General features: G+C 41.6%; 1 protein-coding gene across 2 annotated transcripts in view; it reads right to left on the bottom strand.

Annotated features, from left to right (window-relative positions):
• Positions 1–21,920, bottom strand: part of DGKI (diacylglycerol kinase iota) — a 308,370-nt gene that overhangs the window by 200,350 nt on the left and 86,100 nt on the right. Inside the window, exon 2 of one of the 2 annotated variants that reach the window (XM_050918163.1) lies at positions 1,111–1,219. The exons of the other annotated variant lie outside the window; for it this stretch is intronic. Within the exon in view, the coding sequence (XP_050774120.1) occupies positions 1,111–1,219 (109 nt within the window). The remainder of the gene's footprint in view (positions 1–1,110; positions 1,220–21,920) is intronic. 2 annotated transcript variants of the gene reach the window in all.

Below are 21,920 nucleotides of genomic sequence, written 5' to 3'. Positions count from 1 at the left end.
GGAGGTTAATGAATCACCTACACTAGAAGTTCTAAAGGAAAATCAAGAGAGGACCAACAGGAATGCTGTAGGAATCTATTAATATTATCCTGCAGTGTTATAGAGAACTAGATTAAATATCAACATGTCCTTTCCAACCCTAATACAAATTAATCCAAATACTCTGTCAAAGAATTTACTGTACATATCATATTCCTTGGGCTGTATGAATTCCCCAGGACAGATGGCCAGCGCACTTCTGTATAGGTTATATAAGAAACCACTTGGGAGGATATACATTGTCGAGTGCCATTTTTTAAAAGTGCAAGTAGTTGTATTAGGTGATTATGATTTAGCACAGTACTTAATTGAGTTTTTGCCTAACTTGAAGCACATGAGCAGTGCCACTGACTCCAATGGGAAACTCTCATGCTTAAAGACAGATGTGTTTAAATATCTTGCTAAATCAGGGACCGAGTTTCCTCTGGAGCAGGATTTAGGTTTTTGTAAGGCCAATCCCATTGGGATCCACACAGTATCTCTGAAACTGAAAAGACTGAACTTGTTTAACACTCTTCTCTGCACTCTGTTATACATTCATAGATTTTAAGGTTAGATGAGACCATTGCAATCATCTAGTCTGACCTCCCGTATTACACAGGCTATAAAAAAAAATTCAGCTAGTGATTCCTGCTTCAGGCCAAACAACAGTAGCTGAAGCAGAGCATATCACTTAGAAAGACATCCAGTCTTTAAAGATTGTCCTGACCGAAATCACAAAACAACTCCAAAAGGAAATAAAATCTCTCTAATACACCCACAGTTGTCATTTTAGGGCTTGATCCTGCAAGATGCTGAGCAATCAAGCATGTAATTTTGCTGTACTGGTGCTAAACTTTAAATATATCCAGTCCCATTGACTCTGCTGGGATTTTTCATGTGCTTAAGTGCTTTGCTGGATAGATGCCGGAGATCTCTGCACCTTACAGGATCAAGCTCATAGTGATCAGAGCTAAAATCCAACCCTGTTACATGCACCTTTACCTATCCATGTAAAAAATGAAGGTTAGAGGGAACACGGGCAGGAGATGTTATTTAGATAAATTGCCATGATTAAAAATAAACACCTACACTCCATTCTAGTGTTGTTCTTGGCTCCTTCCCTGGCCCATTGGAGATTGCGATGTTGAGGGAGTGCACAGGAGCCAGATGCTGGAGGCCTGACCTGGAGATTGCTTTCCTGCAAGATGAGAAGAAGAAACAAAAACAAAACAACAGCACTCTTTTTTTTGTCTAGAAAATCAGCAGAGGCAGCACAGCTGTAAATTTCAGTTTGGTGGAAACAGTGCTAGTAGGTTATATTATGCTGTAATGAGCCAGGGGAGCAGGTAAGTGGGTGAAGGAAAGTCAGAAAGGGAGTGAGAAGAATACAAAAGCAACTTAGTAGAAAAATAAAGCAAGTTTGATAACTGAAAAGTACTATTTAATACAGATCAGTTACCCTTCTATACCCAAGCATAAAGGGCAAAATCCACTGGGCCAAATTTAGCCCTGCACTCATTGAATTGGAGTTCCTATTCTTTACATCAGGGCTGTTGGGCTCATTGTATATGCAGCTCAAATGAAGATTTAAGTTGCTTTTATTGAAACGGGGGAGGAAGGTCTTCAAAAAGGAAGAAAACACCCTGTTTGCTTTACTCGGATAGCTTGTCATCTGAAAAAGGAACTCCCACATAAACAACAGAAAACCTAACGCAGAAAACTGAGGTAACCCCTGGGAGCAGGAAAGGTTCACATGTTGTCCCTTTTTTGGTGAACTCTGCCAGGGTTATACTCCAGTTCCTTTCCCTGTTCACTTCACTCCCATCTCTTTGGGGCCCATGTGACCTAAATTCTCTTAGGAGGGATAGCATTCCCTGCAAAGGCCACAAATGTTATTCAAAGCATCAGCCAAAGGCACTCCCAGACCCCAGGGCTGAGTGCTCTTCCGCCACACACTCCGCAGCCCCTGCCAGTGCAGCAAGGTCAGCCCGGAACTTTGATCCCTCAAGTGGAAGCACATGCTCTCATAATACCAGGCTGCTCTAGGACTTAGGCTTCTTAAAGTTATAGGGCTGCAAACATAAAGACAGCATGGCCTGATTGGTGACAACCCAAAAAATCTTACAAGTTCTTTCTTCAGCAGTCAGTGCTGTGGGGGTGGGAGTGTGTTGAGGGGAATTCCTTTCTTTTCGCAAGCCTAACACATATCTTTCTCCCTCCCTGCCTGGAAATGAAATGACAATCTGTTTTTGCAAAGCGCTTTTCTGCAATAACACTCCCATCATACTATAGCTATTTATAGGCTGGCCTAAGCATACAAATATCCCAAGGCAACTTACAATAAAGGTCAACAGAGCCAACAATGACAATCCAGCTCAGCCATACGCTAAATGAAACTCTTTACTGCCCTGTAAACATAGAGTGCACTGTATGTTGATAGAAGAGGAGCTCAGAGCCCACAATGCTTTCAGCGCATGTCCTGGAAATCAGGTAGTGTGAGAGGAAAATTATAAATCTTCCCCTCCTCCCACATCCTCCGACCGGTACCCTATTCAGTTGGTACTCTCTCATTTAATGAGCACACTGTACATTTATAGCTTTCAATCCCCATCCCTCATGCCACTGAATGTCATCAATACGTTGGCATAAAAGGAAATTTTTAAAATGTTTTACCAAGACTAAATCCCCTTTAAATATGGGTGAGATCCTGAGGGAAGAAGCTTTCAACAGCTGGCAAAAAGCACTGTGAAAGAACAATTTAGTAGCTAGCTAGGCACCTGTGCAGTGCACATTACCATGGTGTGGTCAATAGACCATAATCTAGTCTTTATGAGGACCAAAGGAAGTCTGGAGACCGTGGACCTTTAAAGAGGTAATGTCACACTACAGCAAACTTTACAATGTAAAATACAATATATAAATATTTATACATAAAGTAGTTTCCAGTATGTGGCCAGTCTCTCTTGATAGTCCTTTTGGTACCATTTTGGTTATTGGTGCTTGGCAGAGAACCATTGCCCAATATCTTCTGCTTGATCTTGCCACAAACCCAGTCCTGTATTTATGGCCTCACAATCTCTTGGTGGAAATGAGTGAGGTATTACAATTTCTGCATTGTATCAATAAGGGCAATAACAATCCCAATTTAGTGGCTGCTTGAACCAGAAGTCAAAATGATTGGAGTAAGTTTATACGTTATACAAAAAAGGTGTGGAGAGGAGGATCTGAATCACAAGTAAAAGTACTTACAATTAATTAGTTCATGAAAATGGCAAATTTTGCAAGCAATATTATTCACAGAATATTATTTGCTGAACTATAGAGTTATTGAATAATAAATGCAAATTATCTGCATCTGCTGAATTTAAACGTGTCTAAATTTGCCACGTATATTACCGGTCAAATTAGAGATAAGGCCTCCAGTGGGAACATTAATTCAACAGAGACATAAAAAGTAAATATACCTAATTAATGGCTACAGACTTCCCAATGTCAGGCTTTGGATACAATTTAAAGCCAGGATTACATTTGCGCAAACCTTTTGTATTGAAACCCGAGGTTCGGCCCATGCTCCCTGAAAGGTTAACTGAGATTGGTGAGACTTTTGGGGGAAACTTGGCTGAGTTTTATGCCTCTCTCCCCATTCCTACCAATGATGGATTTATGGGTTTGTCTGGAAAACATACAAAACACAGTCACTATGATCATGTTTTTCATCTTTGTTGGAACACAAAACCTTAAAATAATCCCATGTGTTGCAAACCCATATAAACCATAACAGCCCATCAATCCCAATGCAAGCTACAAATACTACATGTAGTACAAACTCTTGTCAGAACACTGCTTTGGGAGGTAAGAGATATGGAGTGCCAGAACACACTGAGCTGAGTTGGAGAAGGTCTATATTGCAAAGACACATACCAAAGAGAGAAAAACAAAGGCCACATCAGAGAGAAAATAATTTCATGTTCTGATTTAAATGAAAAAGAGGTTACACGGCAGCCATCTTGGAAAGAAAGAATCTTGAAAAAAATGCAAAGTGGATAAAGTAGTGGATTCTAGAAACAGGTGAATGGACTCAGATTGTTCTAAGTAGTTCATTAGAGCAACTGTGACTTTTCAGGCAGAAAGGTAACATGAATTACTTTCTGTTACTTTTTCCAGGTAAGATTCCTAAGCATGCGTGGCAGCAAAAGGCTCACCATGCAGCCTTCACCCACAAAGCAAAAGTAATCACATTATGAGAAAGTAATAGGAAAATGTATCTGTTTTTAGCTATAAATTTCCTTTCTTCAAAATAATAAGGTCCATAGCTCCATACAATGGGTATGTCAGCCGGCTTACAGCTGGGTGGCAGAACCAGACCAGCCAGTCACTGGCAGCAAGGGCATGCTCCACCTCCATAAAGTACTCATCGGTGGACCTTAACTCAATGAAAATGAGCAATATTTTGCTGATTACAAATTACTAGATCTAAAAAGTATTAGAGTGCATCAATGCACTTATAACAAAACCTATGGCATCAGGGCTGGTGTAACCACTTTAGGCGAACTAGGTAGCCTCCTAGGGCACCAAGATTTGGGGGCACCAAAAAGCAGTGCCCCAAATTCTTTTTTACACTACAATGGAGTCATATCTTACATTGGGGTTAGGTTCTAAGGTCAGCACATAAGAGGAAAATTGCGTACAGTGAAAATTACCATAAAGTACAGTATACATAGTATACACTAGAACAGGGATCCTCAACCTACGGCACGCGTGCAAGCCGATTTTTTTTTTTAATGGCAGGCTGCGGGTCCCGGCCACCGCTGAGCTCACTGCCGGTCTGGGGTTCCATCCTCTGGCTCCTGCCAGCCAGCCCGCTCAGCCCACTGCCAGCAGAGTGAATGGAACCCCAGGCTGACAGCGGGCTCAGTGGCAGCCGGGACCTGCAGCCTGCCATTAAAAAATATTGGCTCGCGTGCCATATTTGGCACAGGTGCCGTAGATTGAGGACCCCTGGTTCTAGTGTATACAGTGCATACTATGTATACTGTACTTCATGGCAATTTTCACCATATGCAATTTTCCTCTTACATGCTGACCTTAGAACCTAACCCCTGCCTAAGATGTGACTCCACTGTATTCATTTTTGAAAGTTTATAATAAGCGATGCTCTGGGAGGAGGGGAAGTTTTTATTACAGGTAAAATATATCATTTTAGAAGTAGGGGCGCCTTCTGAGTTAAATGCTCAGAAACTGGAAAAAAAATGCAGCGCTAACACAATAATCCTCAAAACACAAGGCCACACATCGTCATCACCACCCTGCAAGTCCAAGGTGGAGCCTGTTTCTGTGGATGTGTATGGTGTATACCCACACAAGTTGGTGCTCATGAAAATCATGGACAATTATATCTGGCTAACCTCTAGCATGGTTTAAGTTTTCAGCACTCAGCTCTGCCAACATGATGTGCAGCACCTCCCCTCTCTTCTGATCTAACCTTGGACTCCCCATATGTATTACTCTCATTCTCAGTATCCCTATTACAACCCTGTATCTCTCCTGAGTGTCTGAGGACACACTGCTAATCCAGCTGTTCATGTCTACTAAAGATTAACCAGGAGATAGACAAATTTCCACTTATCATCTAATTTAGGATTTGAAGTAGGAAATCCAAAGGGAAAAGGTTACTAAAGTACTTGAGTATTGTGTCCTGTGTGGCACCTTATAGACTAACAGAAGTATTGCTTTTTATAGATCCAGACTAACACGGCTATCCTCTGACACTCTACAGTACTTGAGTAACAGCATTCTACAAACAGCCCCCTTCTATTGTTTGGCGGTTACTGATCCTATGAAAAACCAGATACCACTATCTCTGTGACTGAATTAATTTTGTAAAAGCAATACCTAGGGATACCTTGACTGGAAATGTGAGGCAATGTGATAGGAATGTTAAAGACATATGCACAGTTTGACCAAACATTGAGTTTCCACAGCCCTTATCACAAAATATTCAATATTGCACTCATGAAATGGGAAGGATAGAAAATGCAAAGAGCTTCTAACACACTATGTTTTGTTACAACATGCAACAACTCTCTGTATAAAATGCCGAAGCCACTTTCCTTCTTGATGCACATGAACTGATGCCTTTGAAAGGATCTGTGACTATCTCAAGGAAGGGTTTTTGGACTCATTACTCTCCAAGATCAAGAAAATAAACTTCAGAACACTTTTACCAGCACTTATCCTAGTATGTAAGTGTTATAGAAAGAACAAACAAATTGTTGCCTGTTGCTGGGTTGTCAGAAGGATGCCTATTTCCTCCTCCTCATTGGATTATGAACATTCTTGACATCTGATTCTGGTTAGACAATGAAAGGGTCAGACAAGTCCTTTGTTGATGATGTCCTCACAGCCCTACAATAATACTCAGAGCTTCAGCTGGCTCCATAACAGCATAGATCAATTCTACAGTTTCAGATCTAGTCACAGATCTCAAGCATGTTCTTGACTTCATCTTCATGTTGTTTTGTATTCAAGAGATCCAGGAGTCTGGGTCTCTTCCAGTCATTCTGAAGCAGTTGATTAAAATCCCAGAACAGGCATTTCTAAAGTTTCACATTTTCTAGTCTTTACCCCTTAGAGAGTGAATTATGGATCGAACCCCGCAAATGTGCGGATATCCGCTTTATATCCGCAAACGCAGATATCCGCAAACATGGTCTGCAGATCACAGATAGGATGAGGATACAATTTTGTATCTGCACAGGGTGCTAATTATGGATTCAACTGGATCCAGAGCTGTGCTGAACTTCTTGGTCCCTCAAGCTCTCTCATTTATCAAGAGATCATCTTCCTAGATAGTGAAGGTGCCTGCTTTCTTGTATCTAACAGCCCTGGTGTTAGAACACTGAAACTGGTTTTCCAGAAAACTCCTCTTGGCACCTCCATCATGCTTCTCAGTCTGGAAACTGAAAACAGTTACTGTTGGGAGGAAGAATTTCCTGAAAAGTCATTTTTAAAAAAGCTCATGTTGGCAAGAGAATATCTAAGAGGCAGACATTTAATCAAAAACTTAAACCATAAGGAATGGTTGAGAGAAGATAAATCTCAGGAATTCAGAATCTAACTAGAATTCTGATCTCTGTTGGCTAGAAAGGAGAATTGTAAGTATCACTAAATGGTATTTCACCAAAACCTCCCTCCCCCCACCCCGGTTTATTGTTTCATTTTGATACATTTTGGGGGTATTTTTATCTTTAATTTTTTTTAAGCAAATCTACCTAATTTCAAAACAAAATGTCATTTTGAAATAGAAAGTCAAAACATTTCATTTAAAAAATATCAAAATGAACCAGTTAGACTTTTTCTATTTGGACATAACTATTAGCCAAATTCAACATGGATTTGCGAAAAATTTAATTAAACCACAAATACATTTTTCAGCAAACTATTTGAAAAAAAAATTACCCAGCTCTATGTCTGGAACTCATCCCACATTAGGTGCAGATAGAAAATAGATTGAAGCAAATCATGGATGAAGATGAGTGTCATATAATTACACTATTTATTTTTCTCTCATATGCTGAACAGCAGATATTTATTAAAACCTGGCAGGGAAAAGGGTTTTCTTTTCTTGCAGAAGAGATTCATGTTCTCCTGATGTTGCTCAGCCTACTAGAGGAAAACAGGGAAGGTTTGGTTTTTCAAGAGAAATTTCTAGCATTCATTTGGAGATATCTGTGCAGGAACTTCTTGGTGGTATAATATAGTCTTCCTCTGATTTTTAGGACCACCCCCCACCCAAAAAAAGAGAGAGAGAGAGAGAGAGAGAGAGAGACAAAATCCTCAGCAACCTGGGACAAAGAAAAAAATGACAAGAGATTTTTTTTCTGACACTATCATTGTAGGTATTTTTCAGCCTGTCTTAAACATCAGCTTTCTGATATTACTAGGAGGCCAGATCCTCAGCTGGCACAAATCATTTACACAAGCTGAAATTTGTTTGTGGCTTAAAAGCTATATGGCCTCATGCCAGGTCCAGCTCCAGGCACCAGCCCAGCAAGCAGGTGCTTGGGGCGGCCCAAGGGAAGGGGCAGCACATCGGGCTCTTTGGCGGCAATTTGGCGGAGGGTAGGACCGGCCGCCGGATTGCCACCGAAGAAGAAAGTGGGGCGTAGAGCAGCCACCGATCGCAGCTTTTTTTTTTTTTTTTTTTTTTTTTTTTTTTTTTTGCTGGTTGGGGTGGCAAAAACCCTGGAGCCAGCCCTTCCTCATTCAAACTTTAACAAAGAAACTTTAACTGGTTTCCTTCTGTCCTGCTAATATAAAGCACATGTCATAGTTTTATATTGGATCCAACATAAACTATAAATGTGGAATTCATAGATTTCAAGGCCAGAAGGGACCATTGTGATCATCTAGTCTATCCTCCTGTATAACACAGGCCAGAAAACTTCCCCAAAGATTTCCTTTGGCGTCTTTTCACGTTTCCATGATGGTACTGTGTGCTTCTCTTTATGTTTTCCTTCTTCCTTTAAAAAAACAAAACAAAACAGGGAAGAGATTCCTCTTTTCCAGTTTATTCATTTATATATTTTCAGTTAACCAAAGATAAAGTGCCAACAGCGATTAAGAACAAGTAAAACAGATTCTCTTCCTCTTTTCTGAGCATGCAAATTAAAACATGGGAAAAGGTAACATATATTCAACTTCTCTGTGCAAATCAGAAATACCTAAAGATACTTTTTTTTAAAAGCATGAAAAGTCAAAAGAAAGTCTTGATTGCTATGCTGGTACAAGCTTAGGTCTAAAAACCAATTTTTACAATGTAACTGTACAAGAATCAAGCTCTATTTCCTAGTTGCTCAATATGCTTCAGGATATCAAATTCAAGGGATGACTCAGAGCTACAGCAATCTTGATATCATTCCAGAATAATAAAGATTTCAAAAAGATCTTAAACAAGACGCAACCCAAAATAAGAAAAATAATATACTGAAACACATTCTCGTTCCTTCTCTCCCCAAAGCTATTAAGGTCATTGGATTTCTGAGTTTAATTGTTAAGACAGAGAAGAGTGTTCATGTAAGTAAACAAACCTGAGAGGAAAAGAGTATGTTCAGATTGTGTCATTCCCAAGCAGTGTGGATAGCAAAGCATACATTTACTTTTCATTACAATGACACTTGGAAAAAACTAACAAAAATAAGGTATCGTTCAATGACCACAATGAAAAATCTCAGTTTCTTTCATAAGAACAGATGTATAGAGATTCAGATTTACCAAAGGTTGCCTCTGCATTTCAGAACTATATGAAATACAGATATAGAACACATAGGTACTCAAGACTGTGTTTTTTTCCCTCACTGTCCATGTCATAAACAGATAAGAGTTAATAGAACAGAACTACTTCATCTCTCTTTTGCCTGTAAAGGGTTAACAAGATCAGTGAGCCAGGCTTTCACCTGACCAGAGGACCAATCAGGGGACAGGATACTTTCAAATATTGAGAGAGGGAAGTTTGTGTGTGTGCTATTAGTTTTTGGTTGTTGTTCACTCTGGGGGCTCAGAGGGACCAGATGTGCAACCAGGTTTCCCTCCAATCTCTCCGATACAGGCTCTTATAAGTTCAGAATAGTGAGTACTAGGTGATAAGGTGAGCTAAGCTTATGTTTGTTTTCTTTATTAGCAAATGTGTATTTGGCTGGGAGGAGTTCAAATCTGTATTTGGTTGGAAGGAGTTCAAATTTATATTTTGCTGAAAGGATTTTACTTTGTACTTGAATACTTAGGCTGGGAGGGTATTCCCAGTGTCTATAGCTGAAAGACCCTGTAACATATTCCATCTTAAATTTACAAAGATAATTTTTACCTTTGTTCTTTCTTTAATTAAAAGTTTTTCTTGTTTAAGAACCTGATTGGTTTTTTATTCTGGTGAGACCCCAGGGGACTGGGTCTGGATTCACCAGGGAATTGGTGGGGAGAAAGGAGGGAAGGGGGAGAGACAGGCTAATTTATCTCTGTGTTAGGATTACTGTCTCTCTCAGGGAGAATCTGGGAGGGGAAGAGAGAAGGAGAGGGGAAGGTACATTTTCCTCTCTGTTTTAAGATTCAAGGAGTTTGAATCACAGTGATCTTCCAGGTAACCCAGGGAGGGGAAGCCTGGGAGAGGCAACAGTGAGGGAAAGGGTTTACTTTCCTTGTGTTAAGATCCAGAGGGTCTGGGTCTTGGGGGTCCCCAGGCAAGGTTTTCGGGGGCCAGAGTGTACAAGGCACTGGAATTCCTGGTTGGTGGCAGCGCTACAGGTTCTAAGCTGGTAATTGAGCTTAGAGGAATTCATGCTGGTACCTCACCTTTTTGGACGCTAAGGTTCAGAGTGGGGAATTATACCATGACAGTCCATCTATCAACTGCTACCGTAATTAGTCTGCAAACTCTTACTTAGCTTGTAAGCTTCTTGAATGCAGTACATAGAGCAATGGGGCCCTAAATCATGACTGGGGTCTTTATTACACATCAATAATAAATAATAAGAATAGTCAATGTTCAGGGCTATCTACATGTTTGACCCCACTCTAGTTTCTCTAAGAGCATCCCCTCAGGTGACAAGCCATGCACCTTCATCTCTCTCAGGGTGGAATCCCATGAGTTTCCTTCCCTCAGACTGGGTCCCAGGAGTACAGTACCATGTGTACCAACTGTGATTCCTCAAGCAGGACAAAGCCTTGCTACTCTTCCCTTCAGGAGTTGTCACCAGGGTGTGACTACAATGACATAAACCAACCTTTCCAAAATAAAATATGGTTTAACCTCAATAGAAGGAAGCAAAACAAGAGCAAAAACGGGTTTAACCCAACGAACTGTCTAATCGAATATCTATTTTACCTAAAGTTTAGAACAGCTTATCTAGACACTCCTATTGCTGGGACTGCCATCCTACAGTCCCTCTTTCCCTCCTGGTCCAGCTAGACCATTCTGGCCTCTGGTCTGTGCTAGGGAATTGACCACTCTATTGGGTACTAGTCTGAGGTACCCCATTCACTTCTCTTTGACTTCATGCAGCAACATCAATTCACTACAGTGGTGCAAGTAAGTCGGTACAGTCAGGAACACTGTACGATGAACACATTTATTGCTGGTACACCATACCGGAAAGACACATTGTTGAGAATGAATTTTAGAGTTTTGCACGGATACAAATTTATGCCTGTGGATGCGGATATCCGTGGATACAACTCAGTATGCACTGAACCACAGGGCTCTCCTGGGAACCGCAGCGGCGAAAGGAGCAGAACGTGGGGCCGCCGCTCCCAGGAGCCAGCACCCCGTGCCAGCAGCTCCTCCGGTGCAGCTGTACTTCCTGCAGCCCCACCCCTAGCCCTTCCACGCAGCTGCATCTTCTGTCTGGGGTCTGTACTGCACCAACAAAGGACAGGGCTGGGGGTGGTACATCCATGCTGGAGGAGCTGCCGGCACAGGGCACTGGTTCCTGGGAGCAGCAGCTCCACGTTCTGCTCCTTTCACTGCTGCAGTTCCCAGGAGAGCCCTGCACTTCAGCAGATACCAATTTCTATCTGTGGATCTGCATCCACTGGTATAAATTTGTATCCGCACAGGGCTCTAGTCATGGAACATTTTTTGTGAGGGTGGGTCGGTACCATACCCTCTACTTACACCATTGATTCACTAGCTTTGATTTTTTAAGCTCTTTAAATCTATCCTCCTCTTTTGCACATTTTTATTAGCTCATCTCTCTTGAACTGCCCTGAACTCATTTGTTCAGCTTGTCCTTCCTGAACAACCTAAAAGATCCACTCTCTGTTTTCAGTCTAAAAGCAGTGGTTTAGTTCCTTGCAAAAGCCCCCTTTTAAGCAGCTTTGCTCAATGCTATGCTGTACTCATATGTTGCCACCAATTTGTTACAGTCTTGGCTGAGTTCCCCTAGTGGATGGTCACCAGACTGTACAAACTGGATCCAACCTTTGCAGCCCACCTGCTTCCAAGCCAGCAGGATCTGGGCAGAAGCCAGATATTGTCTCAATCTCTGAGCCTCTTGGGCATACTCCCAGGTGCAGACTCCCTGCCTGAAACCCTTCTTTGGGACATGGGACTCCACACTCCCACTGCCCTAAGCTCCAAACCAATGCTGAGATTTCCCAAGCCTCTTCAGTCACTCATGAATCCTCCCACAGAGTCCTACTTAGCTGTGGTCCTTCTGGTTTATGGTTTAACCCCTTGGGGACCCCGTGGTGGTTAAAGCAAAGTACATGGCCTTAGCACAGGAACTTCTTAAACACACACCCACTTTTCTCTTAGACAGCAACAGAGCATTACAGTTCTAGGCAATAACAACAAAAACTTGTATGCAATCCCTTCTCAGAGTCGTCACCTCTCCTGAGAGCCCTTGGGTTTGGTCAGTGTTCTTGGAGAAGGGCAGGGATCTCTTCCCCCTGCTCCTCCAGCAATGTCTTCTATTTCTGGGGGTGGACTGTCTCCCTTGCTTAGAGAGTCTATCATATTTAAAACCAATTACTGACACTTTTTATGTTTCTCTTCTTCCATTGGGGATGCTCCATGCATCAGCCCCCTGTTGGCGGCTGGGCAGTGGGCTATTAAAAGCCAATGGCTCTGCCAGTAACAATCCCATTGTTCTAGCAGGGTAGAACTATTCAAGTGTTGATGGCCCCTGGATGGCCCTGTTTCAGCTTCCCAGACATAGTCTGTTCCTGCTACCAAATGGAGGTTTTATCCCACACAGAAAATGACAATCATAAATGCTATTAATAAAACAACAAGGGATTCATAAATTGACAGACATGTTCCCTCACCTATCACAACAATATACCTGTGCTTGACATAAATCTAAGTGGAGTAGAGGAGGGGAGAAAGAGGATGAACTACAGCAAGTGCAAAACCAGTAAACAAATCTGAAAGCAAGTGAAAGCTCCTCCAGTGAGCTTTTAGTAGTCTTCTGTTCTGTCAGGTCCTGATCCAAAGCCCATCAAGCTCAATGGAAAGACTCTCATTTACTTTGCTTTAGATCAGGCAGCAAAGACTTACGGGCAAATCCTAAATCTCTTACGCAAGTAAACCCATTTGAAGTCCATGGAAGTATTGTCTGAGTGAGGACTGAAGGATTTTGGCATCAAAGAATAATTCAGAGTGGACCTTCACTGCCCTCCGAGTTCAGAAATAAGCAAAATAATTGTGCCCAAAGTGACTTTCCTGCTTGAATATGCAGAAAGTTGAAAAGTTAAGAAACTGCACAAATTTAATCTCAACTTTTTATCAAATTATTTGCACTCAGTTATGAGTAACTGGATCTCTAGAGTTCCTTCTTTTCTCTTTTATTCGGTCTGTTGAACTTGAAAAATTATGCCGATGCAACTGCTAACTTCAAAAAATGTCTGTTAACTCCAGGAGAAATAGGGGAGAACACATGTGAGTGTGAGTTAGCAAAAAAATTGCATGTTTGCAAAATGTAAATTCATATTCTTTTTTGCTTCTGAATGAGCACTTAACTTGTGTTCTAAATTCACTTCTGATTATCAACATTACATTTATTACATTTCTGATTAGTCATCCAAAAATCAGAGTGCTACCCTACCCTACCCTACCCTATTGCTCCTAGGAAATACTTTTCATGTCCAATTAAAAAAATACATGATGTCATGTAATGTTACATGCCTCGTTGGAATTATATTGAGAGTCAGCTGCCTTCAGCTAGAAGCTACCTTTAATACGGTGAAGCACTGAAGGTCTAAGGTGTTATCAATCAGAAGACAGTCTACTTTACTCCACTATAACCCCGAAAGATAGTTGTCATGGAGATGGGGATAGGTTTGTTTTGAGACTTTGATTAAGTGAGCTTTCAGGACAACAAGACTAAAACAAGAAAAGTGCCAACATTACATTGGCTAGAACAGCAATCAGCATGGCAGAGGAGAAAGCCTGGGTCTTCAGTGCTCATTAGCAGCTCTGCCGGAACCAATTAAACAGATATTGTCAACTTTTTTTTAAATTGACTAATTTTAGAAATTTCCACTTTCTGATAGGGTCCCTGTCTGGGTTTGTTTGTTTTGTTTAAATTAAATTCTTTTAAATACACACGTGTGTTTTCCTGCTCCCCTGGTGATTGATTATGCAGGGCAAACTGTGAAACAGATGATAAACAGAGAACTGTCAAATGCACAAAGCAAATGAAGAGGGGAAAGCAATTGTCTAATCTCTTTTTGGTTAACAGTATTCCTAAGTGTTACTTGTAAATATATTAGATGGAAAATTTTCAGACAAAAATGTGATTTTCAGTGTGATTGTGTCCCTGCAGAGCCAGAAAAAACCTCAGCTGAGGTTAACTGGCATAGCTCCACTGACTTCAGTGATGCTGCACCAGTTTATACCAGTTGTGGATCTGGTCCTTAATCTTCACAGAGCATGATTGTGTGAGAACCTTTGAGCCACTATTAGCAGATGTGTCCCACAACTTGGAAATATTTAAATCAGGGACAGAGAGCATGACCATACACAAGGATCTTCTCATGGCAAGCACCCAGATCCCATTTCATTGTATTACTATGAATTTTGATCATTTAGACAGAAATATAAATTTGAGATTAAAGGAGTCACCTAACAGGATAATCACAAGATTGGAGTAAAATAATAATATATATTATTAATTATTACAATTCAATATTATTGCCAGTTTGGTTTCTTTTCATTAAAACTTGGTGATCATTAACAGATGTTGATTGACAGCACTGGAGACAGAAGTCTTCCATCCATAAAACCGGTCCAACACAGGTAGCAGCTGCATGAGCTTTGCACACATTTCCTCACCAATGGACCTCAACCTTCACCAGGGGCGGCTCTAGCTTTTTTGCTGCCCCAAGCACAGCAGTCAGGCAGCCTTCAGCGGCTTGCCTGCAGGAGGTCCCCAGTTCTGCGCCTTCGGCATACCTGCCGTCAAATTGCCACCAAATCTGTGGGACTGGCAGACCTCCCGCAGGCAAGCCCCCAAAGGTTGCCTCACTGCTGCCCTCGAGGGAGCAGCATGGCATCCCCCATGGCTTGCCAACCCAGGCATGTGCTTGGAGCGCTGGTGCCTGGAGCCACCACTGATCTTGCCCTAGAAGCAATATTTCTAGTAGTCAGAGGCTAGTTCAGTCTCCAAGTCCCTTCCGTCTTTGGCTTCAACTTCCTCTAAAACTTCCTATAAGACTGCCAAATGCACTCTTCCCCTCTTCCTCCACCCTCCATTTTAAATAATTGTCCACTAGGACTTGGCATAGGTATGTCCACTGCCTCATTTTACATAGGCTACTGAACAGTCCCTAGACAGGAATGTTTTCAACTGTTGCTGTCTCTGGCTGGATTCACACAAGTATCTGAGAGAAGGTAGGTTCCACAGTCCATCACAAATGCCTTCAGCTGTCAGTCTTTCAAGCTGTGCTGCCTGTTAACACCCCAGCACTTGGGGATCCGCAGCTGGTTAAAGAACAGTGTACTACAATGCCCTAGGTGCCTAGATATAACAGAGTTACCATCAACAAGAAGTATTTGATCAGCACTTCCACCATCCGACAACCTGGATATCTCCCATTTGTCTTGAAGAAGGTAGCTGGGTTCCACTCCACTTACTGGAAGGAGCAACATAGGTGCTGTTGCTACCTGAGGCATAGCAATAGTGGCCTGACCAAGCCTGTAAAGAGGGGACCTGTGAGACTCTTAGAAGGTCAAAAACATAATTGTTATGCTCATTTCTTTACTTTACCCTGTGGGAAAGAGGGGACTGGTAGGAAGTTTTCCAGGAAAGCAGCTGCATAGTACCGCCAGGTGCAGGGCTTAGCTGCCTACCATTGGGCCCTGGATCAGAGCCCAGTGGAGAGGATGGGCCCAGGCTCTCCTACCATTCCCTAAAATGGAACAAGTACTAAAGCCTATCCCTTGGCAGGAACCTATTTGACAGAAGACAATGACGCTACAAAAGTCCAGACCATGAGGTCTGACTCAAGAGGGAAGACCTGACTCCCTTACTTGATCCTGATGACCTTCCCATTATTGGACTCCTTATATGTACCCTGAAAGTGGATTTGAAAATGAGACCTGGCTGAGTTACCTGAGTAACTAAAAGATCAGACCACCCCAGGTGGAGCAGTTGTGAAAAAAACAAACAAACAAACAAACAAAAAAGCAAGGGGACACCTTAAAGGCTAACCGATTTATTTGGGCATAAGCTTTCAAGGTTAAAAACCTCACTTCTTCAGATGCCTGGAGTGAAAATTACAGATAAGGGCATAAATATACTGGCACATGAAGAGAAGGGAGTTACCTTACAAGTTGAGAACCAGTGCTGACAAGGCCAATTCAGTCAGGGTGGATGTGGTCCACTCCTAATAATTGATGAAGAAGTGTCAATACCAAGAGAGGGAAAATTGCTTTTGCAGTAAGCCAGCCACTCCCAGTCCCTATTCAAGCCCAAAGTAATGGTATTAAGTTTGCAAATGAATTGTAGCTCTGCAGTTTCTCTTTGAAGTCTGTTTTGGAACTGAAAAAAAGGAAATGCATGGAACACAACTGACCATACTGCCACCTGACCACTAGGCGGCACCGGCAGTGAGTGTTGTTGCCCTTCACAACGCCCTCTCAGGCTGTCCTCAGAGAGCTCTATTTCACATAGGTAACATGATAGTTGTGAAATCTGAACTTTTTCCAAAAACAAACAAACAAACAAAAAATATACACACACACACACCAGAAACCCAGACAACTTCAGAGCATTTGATCTAATAGTATTGCAGTATGTGCATTCAACAATATGATTTTAGATTAGCTATGGTTACTACTAATGTCATATTCTCAGTTCTCAAAAATATACTGATCCATAATTGTGTTGAAATTAAACTATTTTTTAAATAAAATGCTGATTTCCCCCTGATGTTTCTCAAACAAACAAGGCCATTTAAAAAACAATAATGGAGGAGTGCTCAGCAGAGAGGGACATTTTGCACTGGATTCCACTAAGAAGTTATTTCTTACTAAATTCCACTGATATCCTTCAGACACAGGGCCAGATCCTCAGCTGGTATGAAGCAGCATAGCTCTACCGAAGTCAGTGGAACTGCACCAATTGTACTAACTGAGAATCTGGCCTATCATGTACGAATTATACTGCAGGAAACTGCAAATAAGGCTCTATTCACACAGCCTGGGGTTCTGATTCCTCAAATCACTCGAGCTTCATTCTTATGGTTGCTAGGATCTTATCAACACCCAGTGATGTGTATAGCTCACTCCAGGGCGGAAAGCGGGGAAGGGGAAAGAGGAAAATAAGCAAAGCTGTGAGCTAAAAGTTAGAAAGTATTAGTCATAAGTACATTTCTAGGGAAATGTACTTAATTTCTGTGTTTTCTTGTATTAAAATGTACTGTTAGCAAGTCTTCCCTTGATAGCAGTCTATCAATTAGTTACTTTCTAGTGAGGGTGAGGGAAAGCGGTTTTAGCATTAAGATTGATTTTGATGAACGTTAGATGATCGTTTGATGAACCGCAGATTGAAAGGTTTTTATAATAAAATGTTAAAAGGCGAAAGACAAAGGGTGTGGTGGCGTGTGTACAGTAGTTTAAAGACAGAAACAGCATGTGTATGAGTCTCTGCGTGAGTGACTGAGTGAAAGAGAGATCATTAAATCCCTCCAAGTTTTGCAAGCAGAAGTTATCTAGATATCAAAGCTAATACTGCATGAACACAAGATCCATCCTTATTAGGTAGCTTCTTTCCTTAGATCCCCCTCAGAGCAGATTGTCATGACAACTCTGCAACCACCGCTACTTCGCAACCGTAGCGTTAAGGCTTACAAGCCCTAAAGTGATATTAAAAAGTTAAGGGCTTGGCTACACTGGAGAGTTGCAGCGCTGGTGGTGGGTTTACAGCGCTGCAACTTAGTAACTGTCCACACCTGCAAGGCACATCCAGTGCTGCAACTCCCTGGCTGCAGCACCGGCTGTACTCCTGGTCTGCTTGGGGTGTAATGATTGCAGTGCTGGTGATGCAGTGCTGCTCATCAAGTGTGGCCACCAAAAGCGCTGTTATTGGCCTCCAGGGTATTAGGAGGTATCCCAGAATGCCTGCTTACAACAAACCGGAAGAATGGCTGAACTCCGAGCTCCCCCGAGCTACTTATCTAAAAAACTAACACAGCTCCTGTTTGCTCCAGCGAGCGGAGGCAGGCAGGGGAATTGCTTTGGAAGGTTCACAGCTGTTTGCTTGAAGAGAGAAGTCACACGGCAGAGGGGGAGGGGGAGTCCGTGTTGAGCAGCTGCTTATGTGGTCTGAAGGCTATTTAGGAGTGCATAATTTGCATTTAGTGAATAAGAGAGGGGTGGGGGAAGGGCTCGAAACTTTTAAATTGATTGCAGGTTGGTGATGTGTATGTTCCAGTCCTTAGAACTTGCAAGGCAGGGAGCTGACAGATCCAAAAATCCACTCTCTCTCTCCCCCACGTTCCCCCTCACCCTGCTCTTTTGAAAAGCACGTTGCAGCCACTTGAACGCTGGGATAGCTGCCCACAATGCACCACTCCCAACACCGCTGCAAATGCTGCAAATGTGGCCACACTGCAGCGCTGGTAGCTGTCAGCGTGGCCACACTGCAGCGCTTTCCCTACACAGCTGTACAAAGACAGCTGTAACTCCCAGCGCTGTACAACTGTAAGAGAGAAAGCCACAAGGGAGATAATTACAACTGCTTGTTAATATCTTTGTAAATAGCAGCAGGTAATGTCTTTAAAGAGAATACCACAGCAAAGCACTTGAATGCATACAGTCCTGGGGCATGAGAAAGAGGCAATATCTTTTTACCTGGTGGAGGGAGAGAATGAGAATCACCTTAGAATTAACCTGAATGAAATACCAGCTTCACCAGAGTTTTCCTGAATAACTTGTCCTCTCCTTGTGAAATTTTCCACAAGCGGAGTTGTTATGGCCTTACCTTTCTTTGTAACACTTGGAAGCCTGCAATAGCATTGTTAAAAACAAAGGCTCAGTTCCTCAGATGGTTTAAATCAACACAGCTCCATTGACTGCAATGGAACACCACCAATTTTTAACACTTGGTATTGGTCCCAAAACTGCCTTTTCCATCTTAATGAGCAACCTGTATACTATATCATAGTTTTTCAAAGTTACATCAGTAAAGTATTGAATTAAAATCACATTCAGCATTTTGGGGAATATTAATAACTTACAAAAATCATTGGAAAAAGGGTTAACAGACAACCTACATGTGATGTTGGAGCTAGTGAAGTACAGTACTACAAAAATATAGTGGAAATGACTTAACATCAGGAAAGACAGACTTACACCTTATTTACATGAGAAAGCTGTACCACTTAGACTGATTTAGTTATACCTGTGTGAATCCTTGTGCGGACACTCTTATTCCAGTTTAAAAGTGGCTTATTGTTCAAACTAATTTGGTTTAAATTCACACTCTAGATTAAACCAGTGCAAACGTCTCATGTGGACAAGCACTCAGAGAAACAAAATATGTGAATTATGCCTAGTAGCATACTGAATAATGTACTCTGAAATGTACACCAACTGATAATTAGTCAAGCTTGGGAAGGCAGCACAAAGGAGTAGTCTTTATTCAAGCCAAATTTAATGGTGTCCAGTTTGCAAATTAATTCCAGTTCTGCAGTTTGTCGTTGGAGTCTGGTTTTGAAGTTTTTTGATTGAAGAATTGTGACTTTTACGTCTGTAATTGAGTGTCCAGGGAGGTTGAAGTGTTCTCCAACTGGTTTTTTAATGTTATAATTCTTGATGTCTGATTTATGTCTGTGTCCATTTATTCTGTTGCATAGAGACTGTCCAGTTTGGCCACTGTACATGGCAGAGGGGCATTGCTGGCACATGATGGCATATAGCACGTTGGTAGATGTGCAGGTGAACAAGCCCCTGATAGTGTGGCTGATGTGATTAGGTCCTATGACGGTGTCCTCTGAATAGATATGTGGACAGAGTTGACAATGGACTTTGTTGCAAGGATAGGTTCCTGGGTTAGTGTTTTTGTTGTGTGGCGTGTGGTTGCTGGTGAGTATTTTCTTCAGGTTGGGAGTCGTCTTGGATACATTAAATCTTAGATACAACCACATTTGCTCCAATCCCTCAGACAGAGACAAATACCTACAAGATCTCTATCAAGCATTCTAAAAACTACAATACCCACCTGCTGAAGTGAAGAAACAGATTGACAGAGTCAGAAAAGTAGCCAGAAGTCACCTACTACAGGACAGGTCCAACAAAGAAAGTAACAGAACGCCACAAGCTGTCACCTTCAGCCCCCAACTAAAACCTCTCCAGTGCATCATCAAAGATCTACAACCTATCCTGAAGGATGATCTCTCACCCTCACAGGTCTTGGGAGACAGGTCAGTCCTCTCTTACAGATAGCTCCCCAACCTGAAGCAAATACTCACCAGCAACGACGCACCAAACAATAAAAACACTAACCCAGGAACCTATCCTTGCAACATAGCCCGTTGCCAACTCTGCCCACAAATCTATTCAAAACTTCAAAACCAGATTTCAATGAGAAACTGCAGAACTGGAATTAATTTGCAAACTGGACACCATTAAATTAGGCTTGAATAAAGACTGGGAGTGGATGGGTCACTACACAAACTAAAAACTATTTCCCTGTGCTAATTTTCCCCCTACTGTTATTCACACCTTCTTGTCAACTGTTTGAAATGGGCCATCCTGATTATCACTACAAAAGTTTTTTTTCTCCTGCTGATAATAGCCCACCTTAATTGATTAGTCTCGTTAGAGTTGGTATGGCAACCCCCATTTTTTCATGTTCTTTGTGTATATATAACACATATTTACACACAAATTCTTTTCTGGCTCATGCCTATACCGCTGTTAGGTTGACAAAGCCCCCAGTGGAGAGATAGTATACACAGATAACAAGAGTTATTTTCCCAATATAGTTAAACCTCCTCCCCAAATGACAAACCATACTGGCAAAAACAATGAGTCCTGGTGGCACTTTAGAAACTAACAAATGTATTTGGGCATAAAGAAAAAGGAATCTTTTGCTATATAACTGTATCTGCACTAGGACTTTTTCTGACATAGCTGTGTCAGTTGAGGTGTGCGATTTCCCCTCCACCCCTACCCCCGGAGCAGACATACCTATGCTGGCAAAACTTGATAGTGTACACCAGGTCTGCGTGACTTCCCACTTTGGGTAGGTCTTTAACAACAAATGGCTGGTTTACAAAGTGTCAATGGTTTCATTTTCTTGAAGGAGTGGGGCTCAGCTTTCAAAAGTTTGGGAAATACTGCAGTAGCTGATGAAGACTGTAATTCCATCCTGAGATTCTGGTAATTTAAGATCTACTGTTGTGGTCTATGGTGTCACCAGAAACCCTTGATGGAATTACAGATTCATTACATGCAGATGTTTGCGTGTTACCTCCCCAGTAATATGTTTTATGGGTTTTCTTAGCAGAGAAAATAAGCACCTGCATCAAGTGAGAAATTATTTATTCTGATTTATTAGTTAATTTATAATATGCGCTTTATAAATATAGCTATCAGCTCAAGTAATATTTTCTTGTTTAAATTCAGTCTAACTTAATTAGTAATAAACTTGTCATTTTTTTGACAGTACTGTAATTTGGGTAATTTAAGGTAGAATTTAGTTTCTATGGTGCCTTTCATACTCCAGGTTTCCAGAAGTGCTTTATAAAGCAATGAGTCAAACACTGGCATTGTGTAATGACTGTGCGTGCAAAATGGAATAGATGTTATATGCTCGGCAATAGTTCATTCCCAAATGGACATTCAAACCAGTTTCAGTATGGAGGATGGCATCAGACAGGGCAGCTAATATTTTCAGGAA

Source organism: Gopherus flavomarginatus, chromosome 1, assembly GCF_025201925.1.
Source record: "Gopherus flavomarginatus isolate rGopFla2 chromosome 1, rGopFla2.mat.asm, whole genome shotgun sequence".
NCBI classification, from domain to species: domain Eukaryota; kingdom Metazoa; phylum Chordata; order Testudines; family Testudinidae; genus Gopherus; species Gopherus flavomarginatus.
This window is presented reverse-complemented; position numbering and strand designations above follow the sequence as displayed.